The sequence below is a fragment of the Heterocephalus glaber genome, unplaced genomic scaffold (genome assembly GCF_053883595.1).
Source record: "Heterocephalus glaber isolate CG9 unplaced genomic scaffold, H.glaber_assembly_v1.0 deba00001781, whole genome shotgun sequence".
Taxonomy (NCBI): Eukaryota; Metazoa; Chordata; class Mammalia; order Rodentia; family Bathyergidae; genus Heterocephalus; species Heterocephalus glaber.
The window spans coordinates 10,948,549-10,972,569 of record NW_028258467.1 but is presented as its reverse complement, the minus strand read 5'-3'; the positions used below and the strand labels follow the sequence as shown (position 1 = coordinate 10,972,569).

Genomic DNA, 24,021 nt, shown 5'->3' with positions numbered 1-24,021 from the left:
GAACATTGGTCTGCCCTTGAACTTAAGTGAGAACTGGGACCTTAACCAATGGACCATGTGGAATCTCTCCTTCCCCTTTATATCCCTTCCCAAGAATCTATGGGTTGAAACCTTTTCTGTTCAAGTGCTTGATCACCCCACTGTCCATGCCCAGTTATTTCCAGTTGTGCTGTGCTTCTCCCCATAAAAGAAAACCCTTTAGGCTTCATGTCAAGCCACTGGCAGACATGGAGATGGCAGTTGGTCTTTTTGAATAAATTCTCTCCTTACCTAAGGCCAGATTTGTTTTTTATTTGACAGACACATAGGATTTCATTTATTAATCCTTCTGTTTTTGTATATATTTGAAAATTTCCATAATGAAAAGTTTTAAAGTAATATATGGTGACATTTGAAGAAAGTTTCTGAAAGAACAGAAAAACAATCAAGTCGCTGGCAGACAAGCAGATTCCAACAGAAGGAGAAAAAGAAGCAAACAAAAAGAGTAATAAACATAAAAAAAGAAAAATAATGTGGTACAACTAAGCCCCAGTACACGTCAGTATCCCACCACAAACAGACACTCAGAGAACCCATTACATTGAACTAAAATAAGCCAATGGTAAATCAGACCCCAAGAACCTCACACAAATCTCCTTTATCATGCTCATATTCTTCCAACTCTGATATAATTTGTGTTTGGGATTTTTTTTTTAAGGTACTCTGGATTGAACCTGGACCTTCACAGTGAGTTACATTTTAAATTTCGAGACAAGGTCTTGCTAAGTCACTAACCAAAAGCCAAAAGTTGCTCAGGTTGGGCTTGAACTTGTGATCTTCCCAGAGTGGTGGGATTACAGGCATGTGTCATCACATCTGGCATGTGTTTGGGAATTTTTGAGGGTCTGAACTAAAGAGACTTTGGAGATCTGAGTAAATGTCATTTTAGTTGAGGAAACACATTCAGATAGGTAAAGCCACCTACTCAGAGCTATGTATTAAATGAATATTTGGAGAATTGGAAACCAGATCTTCTCCCAATCCAAAAAACTGTTTTTCCTAATCACCTGTGTCTCCCAATTTATCAGCAATGGGATGTAAGATTAGTCTAGAGATGTTCTCAATCATATGCGGAAGCTAAAAGAGTCAACCTCATAAAATTAGGGTAAAATACCATATCTAGACACTGGGAAAGGTAGAGTGGAGGGAGGTTAAAAGGAGGTCAGGTAACAGGTAGCAAAATACAGTTAGGAGAAGCAAGTCCTAAACATGACAGGATGAATATAGTTTATAAAAAGTAGATATTTTATGAAGAACTAGGAGACAGTCAGGTGTTTCCAGCAAAAGAGGGAAATGCCAAGTACTGTGATTTGATCATTGCTCATTGTATGCATGTATTGAATTTTTACACTGTACTCCATACATATGTATAATTATTATGTCAATTGAAATTATGAGACAGAATTTCATCAGATTTAAAAATGTGCCTCAGAGACAGTAAAAGACCTGTATGGGGGTGGGGCAATTATTTCATACTCTGCTGGTGGACAGCGGGAGGAGCCTTGGGAACAATTTTTCAAGACCTACAGACATGCGTGCATTGAAAAAGGCCTGGAGAGACATAGAGCAAACTATGAAGAGTGATCATCTCCTCCAGAGTGAGCTGAGAAAGAGGCTGTAAAAAGAGATTTTTTAAAATTTCGTAGCGCTTTGTTCATAATTTTCTACTGGGAATATGTTCACACTTGATTTTTTTTTTTTTTTTTTTTTGGTACGGGGGATTGAAAATTCAAGGTTCATCCAGGGGATATGGCTGTGGATCTCTGCAGGTACTTTTCGTGTGAGACTTCTTTGTCCTGCTGGCCTGATGCCTCAGTGTTGCTAGTTTAGATCTGGAATGCCCCTCAGAGGCCCAAGTGTAAAGGCTTGGTCACTAGCTGTGGAGCTATGGAGAGGTGGTGAGGCCTAGTGAAAGGAAATGAGGTACTGGAGTGTGCCCTTGAAGGAGATATATTGGGGCCCAGGCCTTTTCCTGTTTTTTTCTTGGCTTCCTGAACACCCTAAGGTGAGTAGCCTCCTCTGCCAATACTTCCAGCATGGTGTCTTGCCTGCCAATGCCCCAAAACAATGTGGTCAATAGACCATGGACTGAAACCTCCGGAACCAAAAGATAAGATAAACCTTTCCTCTTTTTAATGTTGGTTATCTAAGGTATTTTGTCATAGCAACTGAAAGCTCATGTGGTGTTCCTCTCACAGGAACCTTGTTTATGGTGGTAGGTTGCCTGGTGGCTCTAGTCTGACCTGATCCATTTCCTACCAGGAGAGCCCTTGCTGGAAGGAGGTTAGGTCCAGGGGAATCAGTCAGGTGAGACACAGAGAGGCAGCATAGTGAAGCATGTAAAATATAGAAGCATGTTATTACTCACAGGTCTGTGAGAGAAGAGGGGTGCCTAGTGGGGCTGTTGGGAAGTCCAAAGAAAGTAGAACCGAAGCCTTTATAGGGAGGATCCACATACTGAAGCAGTTTCCCTTGAGGAAGTCTATTTGTGAGTTTAGAGCTAGTGGACAATGAGTGAGTTCCATGGGGTCATTCTGTCATCAAGAGGTGGTCACTGCAGCACAGCTGTCCGGTCCACGTGGGGATGGAAGCCTATGGGATGAGCCAAGGGGGTTGCACATCTGTTCCATAGGGAGGTCACAGACAGTGGCTGTAGAGGACAGCTGTTTGGATGGACCACCCAGACACTCTGGTAGGAGGTGGAGAACTGGGACCTGAACTAAGGGTTAGGAAGCTCTGGTCTGGTCTGAGAAGGTCCAATTTACATTTCCATTGGATGCTGAGGCAACATAAAATTACAGAATTTACCATGTTCTTCCTTACAAAATGGCCCTGTAACAGGGCTCTGAGTCTCATTGGTAGAAGCAGTTAAAGGTAAGAGAGGGAGAAAGGGAGAAAAAAAAGGAGGGAGGGAAGGGGCAAACAGGCAGGCTGCTGCAAACCACAGGGAAGTACTGCCTTCACTTTGCACACAGAAATAAACGAGTTGGCAAGGCATATTTCAGTGATGGGACTGGTTTTCAGGGTGAGAAAGGGTACTTACAGGATAGCCTGACAATCTACTGCCCTACTCAACCCCCAGAGACAGGGTGCTCTTCCTGTGCCTCAGCAAGGGAGCCACTGAGACTATAGAACCAGGACTTCCTTGTGGGGTTAGATGTGGCCAGATGAGCTGAATGCCATGTACACTGCTCCCTGTGTGTCCTGTAGGGAGACTGGAGTCACAGCCACAAGGCAGCCAGGCAGCAGGAGGAAGGCTGGTGTGGGTGAGAGCAAGGACAAACCGGATTCACGTCCATGTCTCACACATGTAGATACCATCAGCATAGTAGGCTGTGTGTAGGCTGAGGGTGGCTCTGTAGGGTAGCAGCTTCAGGAGCCACAGGTCTGTGAGCAGTGATCAGGTGCTGCACTCTGATGCCCTGCCTTGGCCTTCAGAAGGTAAGGTAAGCATATACCTTTTCACTTCTTTCCCAACCAGGGAAAGAAATCCTGGAAAAGTGGCCCCAGCTTCGGTATAGGAACACAGTCCAGTACCACCATACTCACCTGGAGTCTCAGAGTGACTGAGTGCACCTCTCAGTGAAGACAAAATTGCCAGGTTTGTTTCCCTGGAGTTTCTGGGTTTCCCCATAGCAAGGCAGCAAGTGGATAAATTCTGTTGGGTCCATCCAGTCCCCCAGGCAGTAGAGCATGGTGGCTCCACTGTGAACCCAGGAACCAAAGAGCTGAGTTTGAATCCTGATTCAACTTATTCTTTGGATCTCTGTGCCCTTGGGTGAAGGCTTCTAAGCTCCCTGGGCCTGTTTCTCCATCTTTGAAATGGGCATAAAACATCTCATGTTATTACATCTTGTTAAAGTTTCATAAAACTGTCCCAGGCCTGAAACTTCATGGGGTTATTGCAGAGCACCCACCTACCCAGTCTATTTTCCAAGCCTGAATTTTAGTGATTCCATGAGCCACTGCCACTCATAGCCTCTTCTCAACATATTCAATGTTTGCTCATCAGTGAGTGTGGTCCTGTTGCTTAATGAATAAAGACTTTCCACCATATGGCAAATGCAGGTAGCGGAGTGATTTTCTGTTCTGACTGAGCAGGGGGTGAGCACTTGGCCTTAGGCTATTTTCTGGTGTCATTAGTACCTAGCACTTGAGAACCTTGTCTCCACCCCTTGAAAGGACTAATGCTGTGTGAGCCATCAACCCCTTGCACATGTCTGCTCTCAGCCTCCTCTCATTGCTTTGAGCCTTGCACACCTATCAGGTTGCCCTGTGGCCTGCTGGGGGGAGTATACTTTCCCTTTGGTGATGAGCATCAGAATCTTGCCATGGAGTCAAGTTGCTGGCTTTAGCTTCTTAGTAAGTGAAGGTCTAGCGTACATCACCCTGGGGTGAACATCTCGTCCAGAATGACTTTCTTGCTCTTTGCTCAGGGCACCGTTGCTGCTGAACTCAGAAAGAGGACCTCAGCAGAATTTGGTTCAGTCTGGCTCTTTCAGTCATGTTTGTTGTTTTTATTTTGGTACTGGGGATCGAACTCGGGTCCCTGCGCTTGCACAGCAGATGGCGAAACCACTGAGCTAAATCCCTGGCCTCAGTCATGCTTTGTAACGACATGGGAGGCTGGCAAAAATCAGCCTTATTCATGACTGAAGATGTGGAGGCATTCACAAAATGCTAGGAAAACCATTTACTGTTCCTTTTTAATTTTATTTTTTTGGTACCAGAGACGGAACTTGGGACCTTGGACTTGTGAGGCAGCTGTGGTGCCACTGAGCTAAACCCCTGGCCCCCCACTGTTCATTTTTTAAAGCTCACAACTTTCATTGTGTACCAGGAACACCCCTCTTGCAAACAATCTGCTTTTTCTATTTTCTTAACATTCCAGTTATTAGCCAGCCACGATGTCCATCTCCCATGGGCCCTGACCTACACCTCTCAAGCCAGTTCCCTGGGCTGCTGTCCTTTACCTCGGTGTTCCCCCAGGCAGAGGTCTGCAGGGCCAGTCTATCTGAGCCCTTTAGTGTTATGTTCTGAGTGCCTCATGGCAGCCGAGGGACTTGCAAAAGACAGCATTTTAGAGAATCAGCAAATTGAAGACTTAAACTTAAGGCAGACAACTATAACTTAAATAGCAGGTTGAACAGTGTTTTTACGAGATGGTGTTATGTTTTTGTGTACACAGCACACAATGTTTAACACATTTTATACATAAGCATACAACAGTCTTATGCAAAAACTTTAGACTTCTCCAAATGAATAACAAAATAAAATAGAATAAAATAATAAGATAAAGAGGGGCACAGATCCATAGCCCACCTAGAATTCTAACAGAATGGGAAGACATTAAGGGCCAATTTTTCTTAGAGCTACACTGACCACAAAAGCAGGTCATCAAAGCTGATTGTTGACAGAGGCAACAATGGCTGCTTTTATCCCAGACACCTTGGCGACATGGAGCCACAACAGTATGCTTGAGAACACACACACACACACACACACAGGAAGTCTATGCAAGTCAGAAATTCATGGAATTACAAGCTAATTACAATAAATGGAAGAGGGCTATCCCCATACAAGGGGCTCACAATTTGGCCCTGTAAAATGGCAAATAGTGTTACAGTAACATTGTAAACTAACAATTCAAATACGAAAAACACGTCAAACACAACAAATAATTACTGAACTTTTATATAAAGTTATCAGAAAACCCAGGAACTGATTTTATGTCACAAAATGGTCCATAACGCCCAAAAATGTCTTTTGACTGGACAGTAAAATAGTATCTGGTGGAAGCAAAAAACTCTGATAAAGTACAGGCCATCGGGAGTGGTAAAGCTTTAATTTCTCCAATTTTTTTCCAAATCGACTTATCATTAGTGTTCTTGTGGCATAGGAACAGGTGGTAGCTTTCCACAGGAGCACACCTGGGGTCGATCTTGGTGATGTTCCAGGTTAGGGCAATGGCCATGGGTCTTAGCACCCACTTCACTTTCAGCTCAGGCTTCTGGGGAGGGAGCGTGTCTCCAATTTTGTCCACCAGTTCAGGCGGTGGTGGCAATGGTACTGGGAGAGGTGGCAGGTGGTCAAATGAATCCAAATCCTAAAAACACATTTGTATAAAAAAGCTTAGGAAGCTGGTTTGATGGGCTTGATCATTTCAACGTAGTCAACTGCAGTTGTATAATTATATTTCCTATTCTTCCATCCTATTATCAAAATGATAAAAGGATATTTCAAGAATATGTGAAGTTGGATCCAGTTGTTTTAAGCATGAGGTCTTTTTGGCATTAACATTTCTACACTGGAATTTCACGATCTCAGAACAGGACAGCTCTCAAACATTCTGGATAAATATCCCATCTCACTTCCAAATTGTGTTCCCAAACAGTATACTCATTTATGCAAAAAGTGTAAGTGGGCAAGAGCAGCTGTTTCCCTGTACCCTCATCTACAATGGCAATAACTCTTAAAATTCTTGATTTGTTGGGTGAAAAAATGTGCTTGTTTTAATTTCTCTAGCTTCTGGAAAATTGAGGTGAATTATTTAAATTGTGTATATAAACAGATTAACAATAGTACATGTAAAAAAGCATTAAAGGTGACCCAAATGTTTCTTTAAGAGTAAAAGTTACTTCCCTCTCAATTTTGAATGAATGTCCTTACACAGCATTTTGTGTTAGTACCTCGGTTGCATTTTCTGCCACCAGAGTTATTTCTTTTGAGTTTAAAACAGGCTTCAGAGGTGACTCCAGGGTGAATACTGGACTTTCTGTGAACAACATAAGGTTTAAGAAGTAAAATTTAGGACTAGGGGTTTAGCTCAGTGGTTGAGCACTTGACTAGCATGTGTGAGGCCCTGAGTTTGATTCTCAGCACTGCAAAAACAATAAAATGAGAAACAAAGTTTATCTGCAACAATCAGTTTCATAGCCTTTTAGCAAATAGTTTAGATTTTGGTTGGTATATTAAATATGAATTAAAATTACAAAACTGAAATATGGTGATATACACATAAAAAATTTTCCTTTAAGGTAACAAAATTCCTTAAGGGAAACCCCTCAGTCATTATGCAACTGGGAACTAGGCATTATTCACTCAGGGGAGAGGGGTCCCTGCTCAGTGACACACATGGAGAGTCTTTCCTGTTAGACCAACAAAAATGCCTACGAGCACAGGGCCATACCTAATCACATGAATACATGGGACACACAAGGTCTGGGAACTCAAAATAAAAATAAAAATCCCACAGGCTAGGATTAGAGAAATCTCTACATTCACCAGAAGGGGAGGAGGTATAAATTGTGGGCTGGCAAAAGGGAGAGGGGAGTAAGGAGAAAGATTGTGGGAGAACAGGGCCAGGGATTTAGCTCAGTGGTTCCGTTGCCTGCCTCGCAAGCACAAGGTCCTGAGTTTGATCCCCGATACCAAAAAAAAAAAAAAATTGTGGGAGAACAGAAGAGAGGAAGAAGAGGAACAGGTGGGAGGGAGACAGCTGTGAGAATGGTTTAAAAGCAACTGGGCAGAGTGTATATGGGGATGGTTAAGAAAAGGGGACTCACGTTGGAAAGCATGAGGACTGGGTGGCTAGAAGTTCCAGAGGCTGAGTCCAGCCCTGCCGGTGGGTGGGTGGGTGGGGGCTTTTTAGAAGAGCTAATGACTTTAATTCTAAGAGTTTTTCAACACTTTTATATTGTTTAATTAATTAGAACTAGATTTGTAAAATTATGACCTGCAAATTAACATCCTATAAGACGTGATACAACTTCCTTTGAGTTTTAAAGTAAACAGATATAAAAGAACATTTTAGGAAATGTGATCTTCCTATAAATAACATTTTCTATTTCAAGGTAATTACTCAACAGGCTCTTGGAAAATTAAGACAAGACACACTCAATTTTGTGCTAATAAGAGAAAATCAGGACTTTCCCTTAGCCCAGTTGATGTTTTATTATTAGTGATGTCAGTTTTATACTTTCCAGCTCTTTTCTATACAAAAATGTGTAATGATGACTTCAGTGCTTTGTATTCTCAAACTGCAGCAGCCAGCACCCTATTATTTTAAGGTTCCTTATTAAATTGCTGGAGAAAAATTGTGCTTTCAACGTAACCCTATGGTGTTTGACCTTCAGATCCTAAGCTTGCATGTGCATGCACATGTGAACACACAATCCATCCATTGTTAATGTTAAGTTTGCATTTTTGAAAAGACCTATTCAGAGATATAATCTACATACAATAAAATGAACCCATTTTAAGTGGGTAATTCTTTAAGTTTTGACAAATGCATACATTTTTGAAACCATCACGAAAATCAAGACATGGAATATTATCACCCAAAAGTTCTTAAGAATCGCTTCTATCATTCCTTCTCACCTGTGTGTGAAGGTCCATAAGACCACACTGGTTTATTGTCACAAAAGATTATATTTAGGGCCAAGGGTATAGCTCAGTTGCAGACTGCTTGCCTAGCATGTACAAGGCCCTGGTTTGATTCCAACCTCCCAACTCCCAAACACAAAATTAAGTTTCTCTTTTCTAGGATTTCACATAAATTGAATCACATAAGGTACATGATTCTTTTGCCCAGCATAATATTTCTGAGATTTATACATTAGTTGTATATATCAATATTTTGTCCATTTTTTGGTTGAATGGTTAACTGCGGACATGCAATATAGACGGCAATATAGTAATCTATTCATTTGTTGTACACAGGCTGTTTCTGGGCTATTATGACTAGAGCTATGATCACTTGTATAAAGGTCTCTGTGTGGATGTAGGTTGTAATTTCTCTTGTGTAAATACATAAAAGAATGAATTAAGAGTCACATAAAAACAGTGTAATTTTTTGGGGGGATGTTATGGCTTGTGTTTAGATGTCCCCCTAAAGCCTCAAGGTGGGGATTTTTTAGAGGTGATGATCTAGAGTGTGTGATGCTAGAATTGATTCATTGTGCAATGCTAAGCCTGCGAGTACTAGGATTAAGGGTCTGAGTGCTACCTGCTCTAAGTAGTCTGAATAAGATAAAGAGGCAGAAAGACAGTGTTAAATTCCCTTGCTTGCTTGCTTTTGGCGTCTTCTACTGCCATGAACTGTTGCTTCTCTGCCATGTGCCACTCTGTCATGGAGCCAGCTGATTACAGACTGAAACCTCTACAAACTGTGAGCTAAATAAACCTTTTCCCCCTTAACTTGGGATATTGGATATTTTGTCTCAACAAGGAGAGAAAAGTAACTAAGACAAGGAGTATGGGAAGTGAACCCAGGGCCTTTACACTAATCTAGAAACCAGCTCATTTTTAAAAAACTTTTTTGATTCAAGGTGTTATGGCTTGTATCTAGATGCCCCCCACCCCCAAGGCCTCACACACTCATAAGTGGTGCTTTTACATGTGTGTGAATACTGGTTAGGGGTGCATGATGATTAAACTAGTCCACTAACTGGTTTAACATAGTTCTAGGTGTGGATAATGGGAAGCCCCGCCCTGATTGTGGGTTACACCCATCATTAGGCTACTGGCACCCACCAGTAGCCTGAATAGAGTAAAAAGGAAAGGGAAAGCTTGCTGTTGGCTGCTTTTTGCTTGCCCTGCCAGGGACTGTTTCTCCTTTGCCATCCTGCACTGCCTTGCAGCCAGCTGACTATGGACTGAAATCTCTACAAACTGTGAGCTAAAATAAACCTTTCCTCCTTTAACTTGTGGGTGTTGGGTATTCCCAGCAATGAAAAAGTAACTCTAAGACACAATGTCTTGCCCAGGATGGGCTTGAACTGCAATCTTCTTGCCAAGGATTCCAAAAGTGCTGGGATTACAGCACCATGTTTGGCTTAATGTTTTAACAAACTGTGAAACTATTTAACTGGTTTTACCATTTTACATTCTAACTTAAGAGTGTAAGAATCCGAAGTTGCCTCATATCTCTAGAAACACTTCATATTTTCAGTTGCTTTCATTTGGCTTTTTCTACTGGATATGTTACAGTATCTTATTGATTTTGTTATGACAATAATGTTGAGGATAATCTTGTGCTTACCTGCCATCCTCTCATCTACACTGAAATGTCCTCTGCTTGTTCTGGGTTTAATTTGTTCTTCTTTCAAAAAAATGTAAGACTATTCATTTTAGGCCTTCTATTTTTTCTAACATAAACACTTAACACTAATAATTTCCCCTTCTTCACTGTTCAGCTGAGTAAAATTTTAAAATAAAAAATTTTGAAATACGATGCTTTTATTCATGGATTATTAAAAGTGTGGATAGTTTCCAAATACTTAGGGATTTTCCAGCTATCTTCCTGTTATAGATTAGTTTTTTGGGTTCTTTTTGGTCAAAGAACATACAGTATTTTGATTGAGTATAATCTTTTACACATACAAAAACTTGCTTTATGGTCTACTAACCTAATCTCTTATTTCACTTCAAAGATCTGATTTGGGTTGAGTATTCCACAAATGTTAATTAAGGTTATGTACATGAATAGCTCAAACTGTGACAGTCTTACTGACTTTGTGTCTACATTTTTTTTCTCAAGTACTAGGGATTGGACCCAGGACCTTTGTACTGAGCTATATTCCCATCCCTTTTTTATTTTGAGATAGGGTCTTATTTGTTGCAAAGTTGTATTCACAGGGTTTGAACTCATGATCTTCCTGTTTTAGCCTCCTAGGGTGCTGGGATTACAAACCTGTGTCACCAAGCCCAACTCTGTCTACATATTAACTACTGAGAAGGGGTTTGGGTTATCTCCAATTATAACTGATTTACTATTTATCCTTTCAGGACTATCAAGTTTTGCATCAGGGATTTAAAGTGTTACTGCAAAGTGCATACACTGCTTTACTGTTATAAAAAAGCCCTATCCCTGGTAATATTCCTTATTCTCTGCTGTCCAATAATAACACAGCCACTCCTGCTTTCTCAGGACTACAGTTTGCATGCTTTTGCATGGTTAGCTTCTTCCATACTTTTAATTTTAACTTACCTGTATGTTTATATTTAAAATACATCTCCTACAGTTAACAGATAAGCCTTGTTTTGTTTTCTAGTTTAACAATGCTTTTCCAGAGTATACAGACCATTTACCTATATTATCAAAATGGTTGGATTTAATTAGTCTCATCTATTCTTTGTCTTTTTTGTAGCTTCTCTTAGATTGAATATATTTAAAATTTTATTTTATCTCCACTATTGGTTATTATTCATATTTCTACCCTAGGCATTATCATATGTATCTTTAACTTATTATATAGTCTATCTCCTAATGACACTATTCCACTCTCATAAAATGACCGTATACTTCCATTCCTCAGGCCATCTTTTGTACTATTGTTATCACACATTAAGATATATGTATTATAAACTACACAGTATGGTGTTATATCCTTTAGATCTATTATCCATCTCATATCACTTAAGTTTCATTGGACCACTTTATTTCTGATAGTGAAGACCTGCTGGCAATAAATTTTGCTCTTCTAAAAAAAGTATTAATTTTGTTTCTCTTTTTGAAAGATATATTTGTTTGGTTTTATTTTGGTGGTACTGGGGATTGAACTCAGGACCTTGCACTTTCAAAGCAGGCGGCCCTGAAAGATGTATTTGTTAGATACAGAATTCTAGGTTGAGAACCAGGGATTTAGCTCAGTGGTTCTGGTGCCTGCTTCGCAAGCACAAGGACCTGAGTTCGATCCCTGGTAACAAAACAAACAAACAAACAAACAAACAAAAAAAGAATTCTAGGTTGACATCTATTTTCCCACAAGCTCTTAATAAGTTTGGCTTAACATCTCTTGGCTTGCACAGTTCTTTGTTCTTCTACCCATATTGTACAGCATATCTTCATTTTTTTCTATCACTGATTTCAGGAATTTGATTATATGTGTTTGTTATGATTTTCTTGGTGTTTGTCCTGCTTGGAGTTTATTTAACTTCTTAAGTATCTGGGTGTATACTCATTAATTTTTTTTTTTTTTTTTTGGTACCAGGGACTGAACTCAGGTCCTTGCACTTGCAAGGCAGGCATGGTACCACTGAGCTAAATCCCTGGCCTGTATACTCATTAAATTTGAATGAGACCCTAGAATGGAGTTCTAGACCCAGATAATAGTACTATACCTCTTTTTGCTTAAATGGAGAGGGCACTGTTGTTACTCTTTCTCTATAGTTTCATATCATATACACAAAATAACATGTTCATACACTGGTGTTTCTGTTTTAGGATGCCTTCTTCCAGGTACTTCTGTTATGATTAAGGGAAAGAAAATAGTCCTATAGGGAAAAAGGAGATTCATGACAGCCCCAACCAAGATAGATGTCTTTCTAAAAATGAATGTATAAACAAATTGTGATACATTCATGTCATGAGCTATTAGTGAAAAAAAATACCAAAACTACTGATATACAATATATAGCAACAGGCTGGGTGGGGGTGACACATGCCTGTAATCCCAGAATTCTGGGAGACTGAGGCAGGAGAATTGAAAGTTTCAGTCTATCCTGGGTAACTTAGCAACTAAGTGAGACCCTGTCTCAAACTAAAAAAAAATTGAAAAGGGCTGGTTGTGTGGCTCAGTGTGATGGTGCTGGGTTCAATACCTACTACTACCAAAAACAAAGACACATAGAAGATCCTCAAGAGAATGACGCTAAGTAAAAGAAGCCAATCTCAGAAGGATGTATGTTGCATCATCACATTTATATAGCAGTTGTGAAGTAACACCATTTATTATAGTGATGAAGAGCAGATTAGTGGTTGCCTAAGATTAGAGGCTAAGGAGCAGGAGGTAGGTGTAGCTACAGTAGCTATATAGAGGTAGCAGTGACATGAATTGTGGCAGTTACATGAATCTAAATATATGATGAAACTACATTAAACTATAAACACATATACACTAATACAAACTTCCTAAGTGGGACCAGAACATCTGAGTTAGTATCCTTCTCGGTTTCTTTCTTTTTTTTTTTTTGGTACCAGGGATCAAACTCGGGTCCTTGCGCTTGCGCAGCAGGTGGTGAAACCACTGAGCTAAATCTCTGGCTCCTTCCCGGTTTCTTAACAAAGATTTAAAAAACCCTTTACCTGTGTTGCAGTTGGATAGGATTTCTTTTGTCAAATCAATAACAAAATCACTTTTCTTCTTCTCTAGAGCCTAAAAGGTTATTATTAAAAAAAGTATGCCTTTAGCAGTACAAAGTTTTTAAAAAATAAGACACATAATTTTAAACCATTTTAAGAAATTATTTCCTTCCTTCCTTCAAGTGTTCTACTACTGAGCAACACAAACCTACAGCCCTAATTAACATTTAGTTTAATTGAACTCTACTGTAAAAAGATAAGCTTATAAAAAGCTTGACGGTATCTGAGAATATGACCAAGGAAGTCTAAATGAAGTGGTAAAGAAGTATGATTACAAAATATCTTTATCATTAGTTTTCTGCTCATCAATGTGTAAATTGGTTATGCTAACAGCCAGTAATTTGACATACACACACAAACTGGGTCACAAACAGGAGAGGGTCCGCTGCTGATAATAATTACCACTTCCTGCCAACCTAATCAAAAAGTGAATGACAAAAGAAAACAACATGCAACAACATTAAAGTTTTTTTTTTTTGTACCGGGTATCGAACTAGGGACCTTGCACTTGTGAGGCAGGTGGCGGAACCACTGAGCTAAATCCCCGGCCCAACATTAAAGTTTTTAGCAGTAACATTTAAATAAACAATATTCAGAGACAATAATTATTACCTACCTTAACTTCAATTATATCATTAGGTAACTTGCTGGAATTTGTTGATTTAATTGTTCTAATATCTAAAAGAAAATTATTAAAACATGAATATATTTGATAAGTTTAAACTATTAAATATTTATGGACTTTGTAATGTAAAATGCTGAAACACAAGAATGAAGTGCTAATAAAGAGTTAATTATGTAATCATAAAGTAACTGAATAGAATACCTATTTTAAAAATTGATAATCTATTTAAATTAATTTGAGATTAAAAGACTTCTTTTTGTAACTTTACAACTATACTAGTAACTTTTTTGAAAATTTACCTGGAAATTATTTTAATAAAAATAAAAAATTGCAGAAAAATATAGTATTTTTTTACTCCCAGTATCTTTTTTTGGGGGGGGGGGTACTGGGGATTGAACTCGGCTCCTTGTGCTTGTGCAGCAGGCGGTGAAACCACTGAGCTAAATCCCTGGCTCCACTCCCAGTATCTTTAAAACAGACTGCTTGAGATGGCTGAGGTGACTCTTCCTAAGTTAGCAGAAACCCTTAAGTAAATGCTGTCTTTTGTAGCTTTTTGATTCAAAAACTGTGGAAACAATTAAGTACTTGTATACACAGAGGCAAAACTATCAGAAATTATGGGCCACACAAGATAGCTATTTTAAGGGACAAGAAATTTATCACTGGAAATCTAAAGTTAAAATTTTATTTAAAAGTATAAGACATAAATTCTAAAAGGCAATAAAAATATTTTTTAAAAGTCAAAAGAAAAAGAACAAAATTTAGATAAATTTTAAGTCAACACAGACTACAATTTGCCAAAAAAGACAAACAACAAAGCACCACTAACAACCAACAGAAGGCCACAGAAAATGATTCAAAATAATATACATGGAAGTAATTTTCTTAAGATTTACAAAGTCACTAGATAAATATCTGCAAACAGGTACAATAAAAAATTAAAATTAAAATAAAAGAAATAGGGCCAGGGATTTAGCTCAATGGTTCCACAGCCTGCCTCGCAAGCGCAAGGTTGCGAGTTTGATCCCCAGTACCAAAAAAACCCCCCAAAAACCAAAAACCAAATAAAAGGTCACAAATTGATGAAATACATGATCAAAAAGAAATGTGAATTACATGAAGGAACCATTTACTGAGGTATTATTAATCATACAAAAATCAGAAAATTTTTGAGAACAGACAAAATTTTAAAGTTTCTATCTTTCATTTAAAAAAACTTATTTAAGCACTGCAATTTGATAAATAATCTAATCAATTTAAGATACCTGTTGGATTTGATGTAATTGGAGTTGTCAAATTAGAACTTTCCACAGAAATCAATATAACATCATCGTTACTAAAATGATACAAAAAATTAAAAACAAAAATAAATTAATCATGCATAAGCAGGCTGGAACATGAAAGCAGTAGCTAGAATTGCTCTAAGTCAACATTTCATAACATGTTTTAAATGAACAGATGTGTATTGGGAGAGGGAGATGAATACTTAAGAAACCCATTCATTTACATGGTCAAAGTACATGGAAGACAAATGATAACAGACCTATAAAAAACTTAGTAGGGAGCCAGGTGTGGTGGCACATGCTCGTAATCCCAGCAATCAGGAGGCTGAGGGAGGATTGCCTCAAGTTTGAGGCCAGCCTGGAGTACACAGTGAGTTTAAGGATAGCCTGAAATACAGAACGAGACCCTGTCTCAAAACACCAAAAACAGCCAGACATGGTGGTGCACGCCCGTAATCCCAATGCTCGGGAGTCTGAAGTAGGACTGCCATGAGTTCGAGGCCACCCTGGGCTACACAGTGCGTTCAAGGCCAACCTGAATTAATAGTAAGACCCTGCCTCAAAAAACAAACAAAACAAACAAACGCCCAAACCTCAAAACCCAACCAAACTAAAAAACATTAGTAGAGATCAAGTCACAATGATTCCCAATGTATAAGTACTCTATATACATAAATGCACAATACATATAAGTATCACTCCAGAATACATACTTGCCTTCATAAAAATGAAAACAAAACTAAATGAAACTGATTAAGATCCATAGTCACTTTGACTCTTAAAGATACAAGATTATAATAAATAAAGCGATTTAAATAATAACTGCTACTACCTTATTATATATAACTATGGCAGCAATATTACCACACATTTTCTTTGCTGAAGGAAGTATGTATGGTCAATGATGCTCATTTCAGTTATGGAATATTGTGCGAGAGATCATCTTTGCTACCATTTAGATACTGACCCCACTTTTACGAGTTTGACATTTTAAATTAGAATTTTCTTATAAAAACTTTGAGACAATTTGCATTAAGCTCATTAAAATGTTAGAGTGTCCAGCATAATAATACCATTTTCTTGTAGATGTTTTATATTTTTAGCATTTATATTTAGTCTAGGATCCATTTTGAGTTAATTTTTGTATATGTGTAAAAAGCTGAGTTTCAATTTTTCCCCTCTAGTTGACATTTGCTGAAAAAGAAAATACTCAAGTTTTTATTAGTGTATATTAATTTTATAGAATATCAGGTTTCATTATGGTAGTTTTATACTTGTGTGGGTGGCACTGGGGATGGAACATATGGCCTTTGCACTGAGCTACATCCCTAGCCCTGTTTTTAAAATTTTGAGACAGGATCTCTCTAAGTTGCTAAATTACTCAGGTTGGCTCTGATTTGCAACTCTCCTATCTCAGTCTCGCAGAGTGCTGGGAGTATAGGCCCGGACCACTATGCCTGGCTTCATACATTATTATTATTATTATTTTTTGTAGTACGTGTTTGGAGTACATGTTTACATTCCTTGTATGGAGTTGGTACACGTACATAACGCATCTTAATTCCTTTTTTCATCCCCGTTCCCTCCCACCTCTCCCTCTCCTTCCATTTCTTAATCCCCTTCTCATTTGAGAAAGAGTAATCTTCCTACATCCCATTATTTTTTTTCCCCCAGTACTCTACATAATCTGAGAAACCTCTAGTAACAAGCTATAGAAATGATCCCTGAAAAGTATAGGCTTCATACATTCTTACATTGTGATCACTTTGGCACCTTTCCTTTAAACCAATGGACTACATATGTTCTCAAGTCTACCGACTGATTTATATGCTTATCTTCAGACCAGCACCACTGTCATAATTACGACAGCTTTACAGCAGGTCTTGAAATCAGGTGGTGTAAGTCTTCCAGCTCTGCTCCTTTTGTATATCATTGTTATTCATCATCCAGGTTTTGCATCATCAGGTAAATTTTCAATAAATTTGTTACTTTCTTTAAAAAAAGGCTGCCAAGACTTTTTTCATTCAGACTAAATTAAGTATATAAAACAATTTGAAGTGAAGTGACATAGTAACAATAATGAATTTTCTGATTCTTTAATGTGGCATATCCCATTTGTTGAGGGCCTTTTGTAATTTCTTCAGTAATACATAATAGTTTTAAGTTTTAGTAGGCAGTGAATCCATAAACTTTACACTAAGCTACATCCCCAGCCCTTTATTATTATTCTTATTAAGACAGGTCCTTGCTAGGTCACTTAGTTGCCAAGACTGAGCTCTAACTCAATCTTCCTGCCTCCCAGAGCAGCCCTGAGATTACACGGTTGTTCTTCTATGCCTGGCTAATGAATTGATTTTTTAAAATTTAAATTTCCATTGCTTATTATCTGTTCATTGAATACTATAGACAAACAGCATTTTTTATACATATTATAAACAAACACAAAAATACTTTCTATTTACTCACATATCTACTACTTCTGGAGGTCTATAATTACATTTCTACGTAGTACTATTTTCCTACTGCCTGAAAAACTTTCTTTAAATTTCTTGTAGTAAGTCTACTGCTAATGTAGTCTCCCACCTTTAGAGTAAAAATGCATTTTCCCTCTACACTTTTGAAAGATATTTTTGCTGCATGTACAATTCTAAATGGATAATTTTTATCTTTTGATACTTTAGAGATATCTATGATCTCAATATTTTAAACACTATATATGGTGTGATAAAAAATATGGTAAAAAAGGGCCAGGGATTTAGCTCACTGGCACTGCACCTGACTTGCAAGTACAAGGTCCTGAGTTTGACCCCTGGTACAAAAAAAGAAAAAAATTAAAAAATTTATTACAGTAAAAGGCACACTGGCATTTACATCCCTGAAAACACTCCTCTTAACTTCAAACATACTTATCCCCATCATTCTTGCCACTTTATAAGGCAGTTCTACAGGTCCTCTTTCATAAATGTCTTAGTTCACTGTTGTGGCTGCCTAGATATTCTGAATTGATTAAAAATGTTTATCTTGGGCTGGGAATTTAGCTCAGTGGTTCTGCTACCTGCCTCTCAAGTGCAAGGACTGGAGTTTGATCCCCGGTACCAAAAATAAAAAAGTTTATCTTTCATGGTCATTTTGACTTTGGGGAAGAGCCAGAAGTTGCACGATACCAAATCATCATGTTTCACAAGCCTGCTTTTCCTTTGCATGGTACTCAGCAGCATGTACCATAATTTTGCACTCATGAATGATGACTTTCAGCCTACTCTGCTTTTCACTTTACTTTTTATTTCTCCAAGTTTAGCTTGGATTTTTGTATCTTCCATTTCTCTTAACCTTCATTTTCCGCTGTACTGTTGAACGTGAAGAATAATACAGTAACTCTTATGGCATTATTTGCTAAGTCTATCAAATACAATACTTGTAGATCTATTACTTCATTCTTATCCTTGTTAATGCTTCATTTTTTCTTTTCTTCTTTCTTTCTTCTCCTTTTTGGCAGTGTGGGTGACTGAACCCAGGGCCTGTGCACACAAAGCTACAACCCTAGCCTCTTTTTTTCTTGAGATAGGGTCTTGATAAGTTGCCCAAGTTAAGCTCGAAACTGTGCTCTTTCTGCCTCAGCCTCCCAGAGTGCTGGGATTACAAATGGGTTAATTTTTTTGCAACTTTCCATGGCCAATAATTTTTTATTAGATATGAGGTAATGTAAAATTTGTGCTGCTTAGTGATAGATGTTTCATTCCCTCAGAACTGGAATGTCTTCTGAAATGTAATTAAATTATTGGATTACTTTTAATTCATTTGAGGCTTTCTTTTAGCTTTTTTTTTGTGTGTGTGTGTAGGTGCTTTGCAGTCTTTGGTCTTGGACTAATTTAGCTCCACTAAAGCTATACTCATCTATGGACTCTACTTATAGCTCCTTATTATGCAGTCTCTTCATTTTAGCCAGTAGAAAAAGCACTATGGCCGGGGATTTAGCTCAGTGGTTTTGCCACCTACTGCACAAGCACAAGGATCCGAGTTCGATCCCCAGTACAAAAGAAAAAAAAAGCACTATGTTCTCAGTCCTTTTAGTGAGTAGGAAAGCAAATATTTCACTTCCAAGAATTATTTGGGCTTCTTTCCAATGGTTCTTTTCCCTGCCTACTCTAATTTTATTCTTTGCATGGACAGATCCATATCCAGAAAACGATTTAAGAAGTTCCCTTGCAGATCTTCAGAGCTCAGTCTCTGTGCAATGTCTTCTCTTTACTGTTTGGATTCACAAATTCTAGCGAACTCAGACTCTGATCTCTGGTCTGAATTTAGGAAAACCACCAAGCTCTGTTTGGGATTTGCCCCATCCTTGCCTTTTGAGTTTGGAAATACTTATAGTCTGTAAGGTGAACTAATTCCAGGGCTTGGTGCATTTGTTTCCCTTCTCTCAGGAATAAGAATCACCAGCTCACTGTTGAATAAAGTCTTGCCATCATTCTTCTCTTTTTAAGCCTAATTTTCAAATTGTTTATAGTAAAAGATCAATTCCTGTAGTCATTAATACTTCATAGGAAGAATCAGAAATTTTCTGCATAGTATTTATTCTATAAAATCAATTCTTTTCCATATACATTTTAAAATAGAAATTTAATTTTATATCAAATTATTATTTTAAAATATTATCTCAAAACAAGAGATTTAAAAATTTGCCATTTTTTCTAAGGGGGAAAAAAATAAATGCTCAGATCTAAATCTTATTAAGAATATTTACACAAGAGCCAGGGATTTAGCTCAGTGGTTTCATCATCTGCTATGCAAACGCAAGGAGTCAAGTTCGATCCCTGGTACGGGGGGCGGGGGGGCGATATTTGCAGAAGCACAAGGTCCTGAGTTCAATCTCCAGTGCAAAAAAAAAGAATATTTGATTTGGGCGACCCATAGCCCACGGGAAAGAGAGGTCCGTGGAGGCTGGGAACCCTGCTCCATCCAACCCATGTCATGCCCACTGGCCACCAACCAGAAGGTGAGGACCCCCAGCCATTTGCCATGCCCACGGAGGCAACCCCCAGCAACCCCCACCCTCTGGCCACCTGGCTGTATGTCTAACTGGTTCCACACTACAAAGGCACAGGGGACACCAGAACACCATATTTGGTAAGTTGGAGGGATCATCAACTCCCATTGGAACCTGAACTATCTTCATGGGAAGGGTACCTGAAACCTGCAGTAGAACCTTGCAGAGTTCAACCTTGCAGGAGGACAGGGAGCTCAACTTTAGACTTGCAGCCAGAAATCTGCCTGAATCCCACAGGGCTGCAACTGGCTTGCTGAGACTCAATGACTTATATCTGCACACTGCTGCCCACGTTGTCTATTGTGACGGCAGAGACATACCCTGAAGGAGGCCCTTCATTTTCATTTTTATTTTTTGTTATTTTCAAAATTATTATTATTATTAGCTCTTATTTTTAATTTTTTTCCTACTCTTTTCACATTTTTATTTTTCTCTTTTTTTTCCTTTCTGTTCTCTTTCCTTTCTCTCTCTCTCACACTTGCTCTCTTGCTGTCCCACACATCTCCTTTTTTGTTCCAGTTCTGGCCCTAATTCGGATTTCTTCTTTTTCTTTTCTTCTCTTGCCTGTGTCCTCTGGTCTCATCGCTAACGTTCCCCTATCCTTCTACCTATCTATTCCTCCCTCCCCAACTCCTTCTAACTCCCCATCCTGAAGGGTAAAGTTGCTATATTGAAAAGTTTATTCACTATAAACATATGTTGGGTTGGTCCTCAATTTTTATTTAATTCACACAGTTAAAGGTGACATTAATAACTACCACAAATTGTCATTTTCTAAGATGTATTTGATACTATGGTGTTGCTGATTGTATCACTTGGGCTAAGGTGTTGTGACTGATCCAATCAGTTGTCCTTCCTGGTATAATGAAAATGAGATAGCCTCAGATTTACAGACCCAAAACCTAAAGACCAGCTATATCTGGAAGACATCTCTGAGAAGCAATCATTCCATAAGGGTTCTAAGTACAAGCAACAAAGATACTTACAATAAGCAATTCTGAAGTAATAAACCCAGGAATTAAACCAAGGACAGTTCCAAAAACAAAAGTGAGAAGACATTTAAGCAAGGCACAAACTCAGACTTCCACCCCACCAAGGGTAAATTCTGGAGGAAGTGAGGTGGAAAAGTCTGTTAATCAACCACCTGGACACCCTGAACTGATAGCACAGGAAGTAAGTAAAGAGATGAATGAGGCTCTAGAAAACTTCTAAACGGAAATATTTCTCAGATAACTATAGAGATGGTGAGCAGAGTGAAAGACATGATTAAAGACTCTAGAGGGAGGGCTCGGGAAGGGTGAAAAACAAGAACCAAGAGAGACTACGTAAAGGTGCAAATTTCCAATGATGAATGTCATTATATTGTATACCTAAAATGTACCAATGATTAGAATGAATAATCGATAATGTAAAATAGGATGAAAAGGTCCAAAGGGGTAGGGGTAGTGGGAAGCACAGGGGAAAGGAAAGAAGGGAAAGGAAAAAATGATGAGAAATGGAAAAAATGGAAATAAAGTCTTTGTAAATAGGGAAGGGTGGAGGGCGTGAAGGGAGGGCTAGGAATGGGGAAAAAATAAGAACCAAGATGCATTATATAAAGATACAATTCCCAATGAGAAATGTAATTGTGTTGTATACCTACAATGTACCAATAAAAGAATTTAATACAAAAAAAAAAAAAGACTCTAGAACAGAAACAGATGAAAAAATAGATGAGGTCAGAAACATGCTGGAAGCCATGAATGCCCAGCATAAGAAAGAAATGGAAACCATGATTGCCCAACATAAGAAATGGAATCCATGAAACAGATTCAAAAAGATATCCAGGAGATTAAAAACTCCATTGAAAGTATGCATAGCAGATTGAGGGAATGTGAAGATAGAATATCAGATATAAAGGACAGGATTGAGGTTAATGACCATGAAAACAGAGATTTCTTCAAAATAGTAAGGGACCACGAGAAATTGATCTAGCAGCTGGTAGATGATGCAAAGAAGAATAACAAAAGACTGATAGGAGTCCATGAAAAAGCAGAAGAAAGTACAATTGATATAAAAAAAACTGGTCACATAAGTAATAGTAGAAAAATTCCCAGACAGAGGTAGAGAATTGGACATACAGATAAGTGAGGCATACAGAACTCCAACTAGCCATGATAAAAAAAAATCTACACCTAGATATAAAATAGTCAAGATCCCAGAAACCCAACAGAAGAACAAAATCCTACAAGCAGTTAGAGAAAAGAAACAAATCACCTACAAAGGAAAGCCCATCAGAATCACAGCAGACTTCTCAACACAAACCATCAAGTCAAGGAGGGTCTGGAGTGAAGTATTTCAAGCCCTAAAAGAAAATAACTTCCAACCTAGACTGTTGTATCCTGCAAAATTATCTTTCAAAGTCGAAGGGGAAATTAGATACTTCCACAACAAAGAACACCTGAGAAATTTCATGAACACCCAACTAGCACTCCAAACAATTCTAAACAATATCCTAGAAAAAGACAACAAAGGTCACAACTAACTCCATGAGGCCCAACAGAAGGAAGCCACCAGGCAAGGCAAGAAAATAAAGGGAAAGGGGGAAAAATAAAAAATAAAAGAGCCAACAACAGTAAAACATCGTGACAAAGATGAGTCAACATCTATCAATTATAACTATCAATGTTAATGGCCTCAATTCACCAATCAAAAGAAATAGACTGACAGAATGGATTAAGAAGAAAAATGCAGTAATATGCTGTATACAAGAAACACACCTAACTCAAAAAGAAATTCAAAGACTGAAAGTAAAAGGATGGAAAACAGTTCTCCACATGACAGGAACCCAGAAAAAAGCAGGGGTAGCAATCTTATTTGCAGACAAAGTAGATTTCAAACATAAACTAATTAAGAGAGACAAAGATGGTCACTACATCCTTGTGAAGGGAACAATCCAAGAGGAAGAGATGACAATCATAAATATATATGCACCAAATGTGAATAACCCCAACCATACAAAACAAATATTAATGGACATGAAAAACCAAATAAGCACTAATACAATTGTAGTGGGGGACCTCAATACCCCACTATCACAAATAGACAGATCACCTAGACAAAAAATTAACAATGAATTTCTAGAACTGAACCAAGCTATTGAACAAATGGACTTAATAGATGTTTACAGAGTGTTCTACCCTACAAAATCAGAATACACATTCTTTTTGGCTGCACACGGGTCATTCTCCAAAATAGACCACCATGCTAGCTCATAGGACACGTCTAAGTAAATGTAAAAGAATTGAAGTTAGCATCTGTATATTATCAGACCATAGTGCAATAAAACTGAAGATCAATAACATAAGAAATTGCAAAAACCCAACAAACACATGGAAATTGAATAACATCCTCCTGAACAACCAATGGGTCACAGAGGAAATTAAAGAAGAAATTAGATAGTTTCTACAAGTAAATGATAATGCCGGTACAACATACAGGAATCTATGGGACACAAAGAAAGCAGTTATATGTGGGAAATTCATAGCAGTGAATGCCCATATTAGGAAAACAGAAAGAACTCAAATTAAAAACCTAATGCAGAACCTCAAGTTCCTAGAAAAAGAAGAGCATAATAAACCCAAAGCTCATAAAAGAGAGGGAATTATAATGATCAGAGCAGAAATCAATGCAATGGAGACTAAGAGAATGAGCCAAAAAAAAAAAAACCAAAATCAATGAATCAAAGAGTTGGTTTTTCAAAAGAATAAATAAAATCAATAGACCTTTAGCCAACTTTATCAAAATAAGGAAAGAAAGGCTCAAATTCATGCAATTAACGATACAAAAGATGAAGTCACAACAGACTCAACAGAAATCCAGAGGATCATCAATACCTACTTCA

At 38.2% G+C, this 24,021-nt stretch overlaps 1 protein-coding gene and 1 pseudogene across 13 annotated transcripts in view; both read right to left on the bottom strand.

Annotated features, from left to right (window-relative positions):
* Positions 1 to 4,731: 4,731 nt before the first annotated feature.
* The window catches only part of Atf7ip2 (activating transcription factor 7 interacting protein 2), a 72,834-nt gene continuing 53,544 nt past the window's right edge, over positions 4,732 to 24,021 (bottom strand). For 7 of the 13 annotated variants that reach the window (XM_021244479.2, XM_013065617.3, XM_013065619.3 and 4 more), the window contains 5 exons: positions 15,074 to 15,144; positions 13,800 to 13,861; positions 13,127 to 13,196; positions 6,729 to 6,814; positions 4,732 to 6,145 (listed from right to left, as the gene is read on the bottom strand). In XM_021244479.2, the coding sequence (XP_021100138.1) occupies positions 5,732 to 6,145; positions 6,729 to 6,814; positions 13,127 to 13,196; positions 13,800 to 13,861; positions 15,074 to 15,144 (703 nt within the window). In that variant the 3' untranslated portion in view covers positions 4,732 to 5,731. Of the gene's footprint in view, positions 6,146 to 6,728; positions 6,815 to 13,126; positions 13,197 to 13,799; positions 13,862 to 15,073; positions 15,145 to 15,351; positions 15,479 to 24,021 lie in introns of all 13 variants that reach the window. The other 6 variants (XM_013065621.3, XM_087202946.1, XM_087202945.1 and 3 more) reach the window with 3 other exon arrangements.
* On the bottom strand, positions 16,701 to 16,832 carry LOC147820981 (small nucleolar RNA U3; annotated as a pseudogene).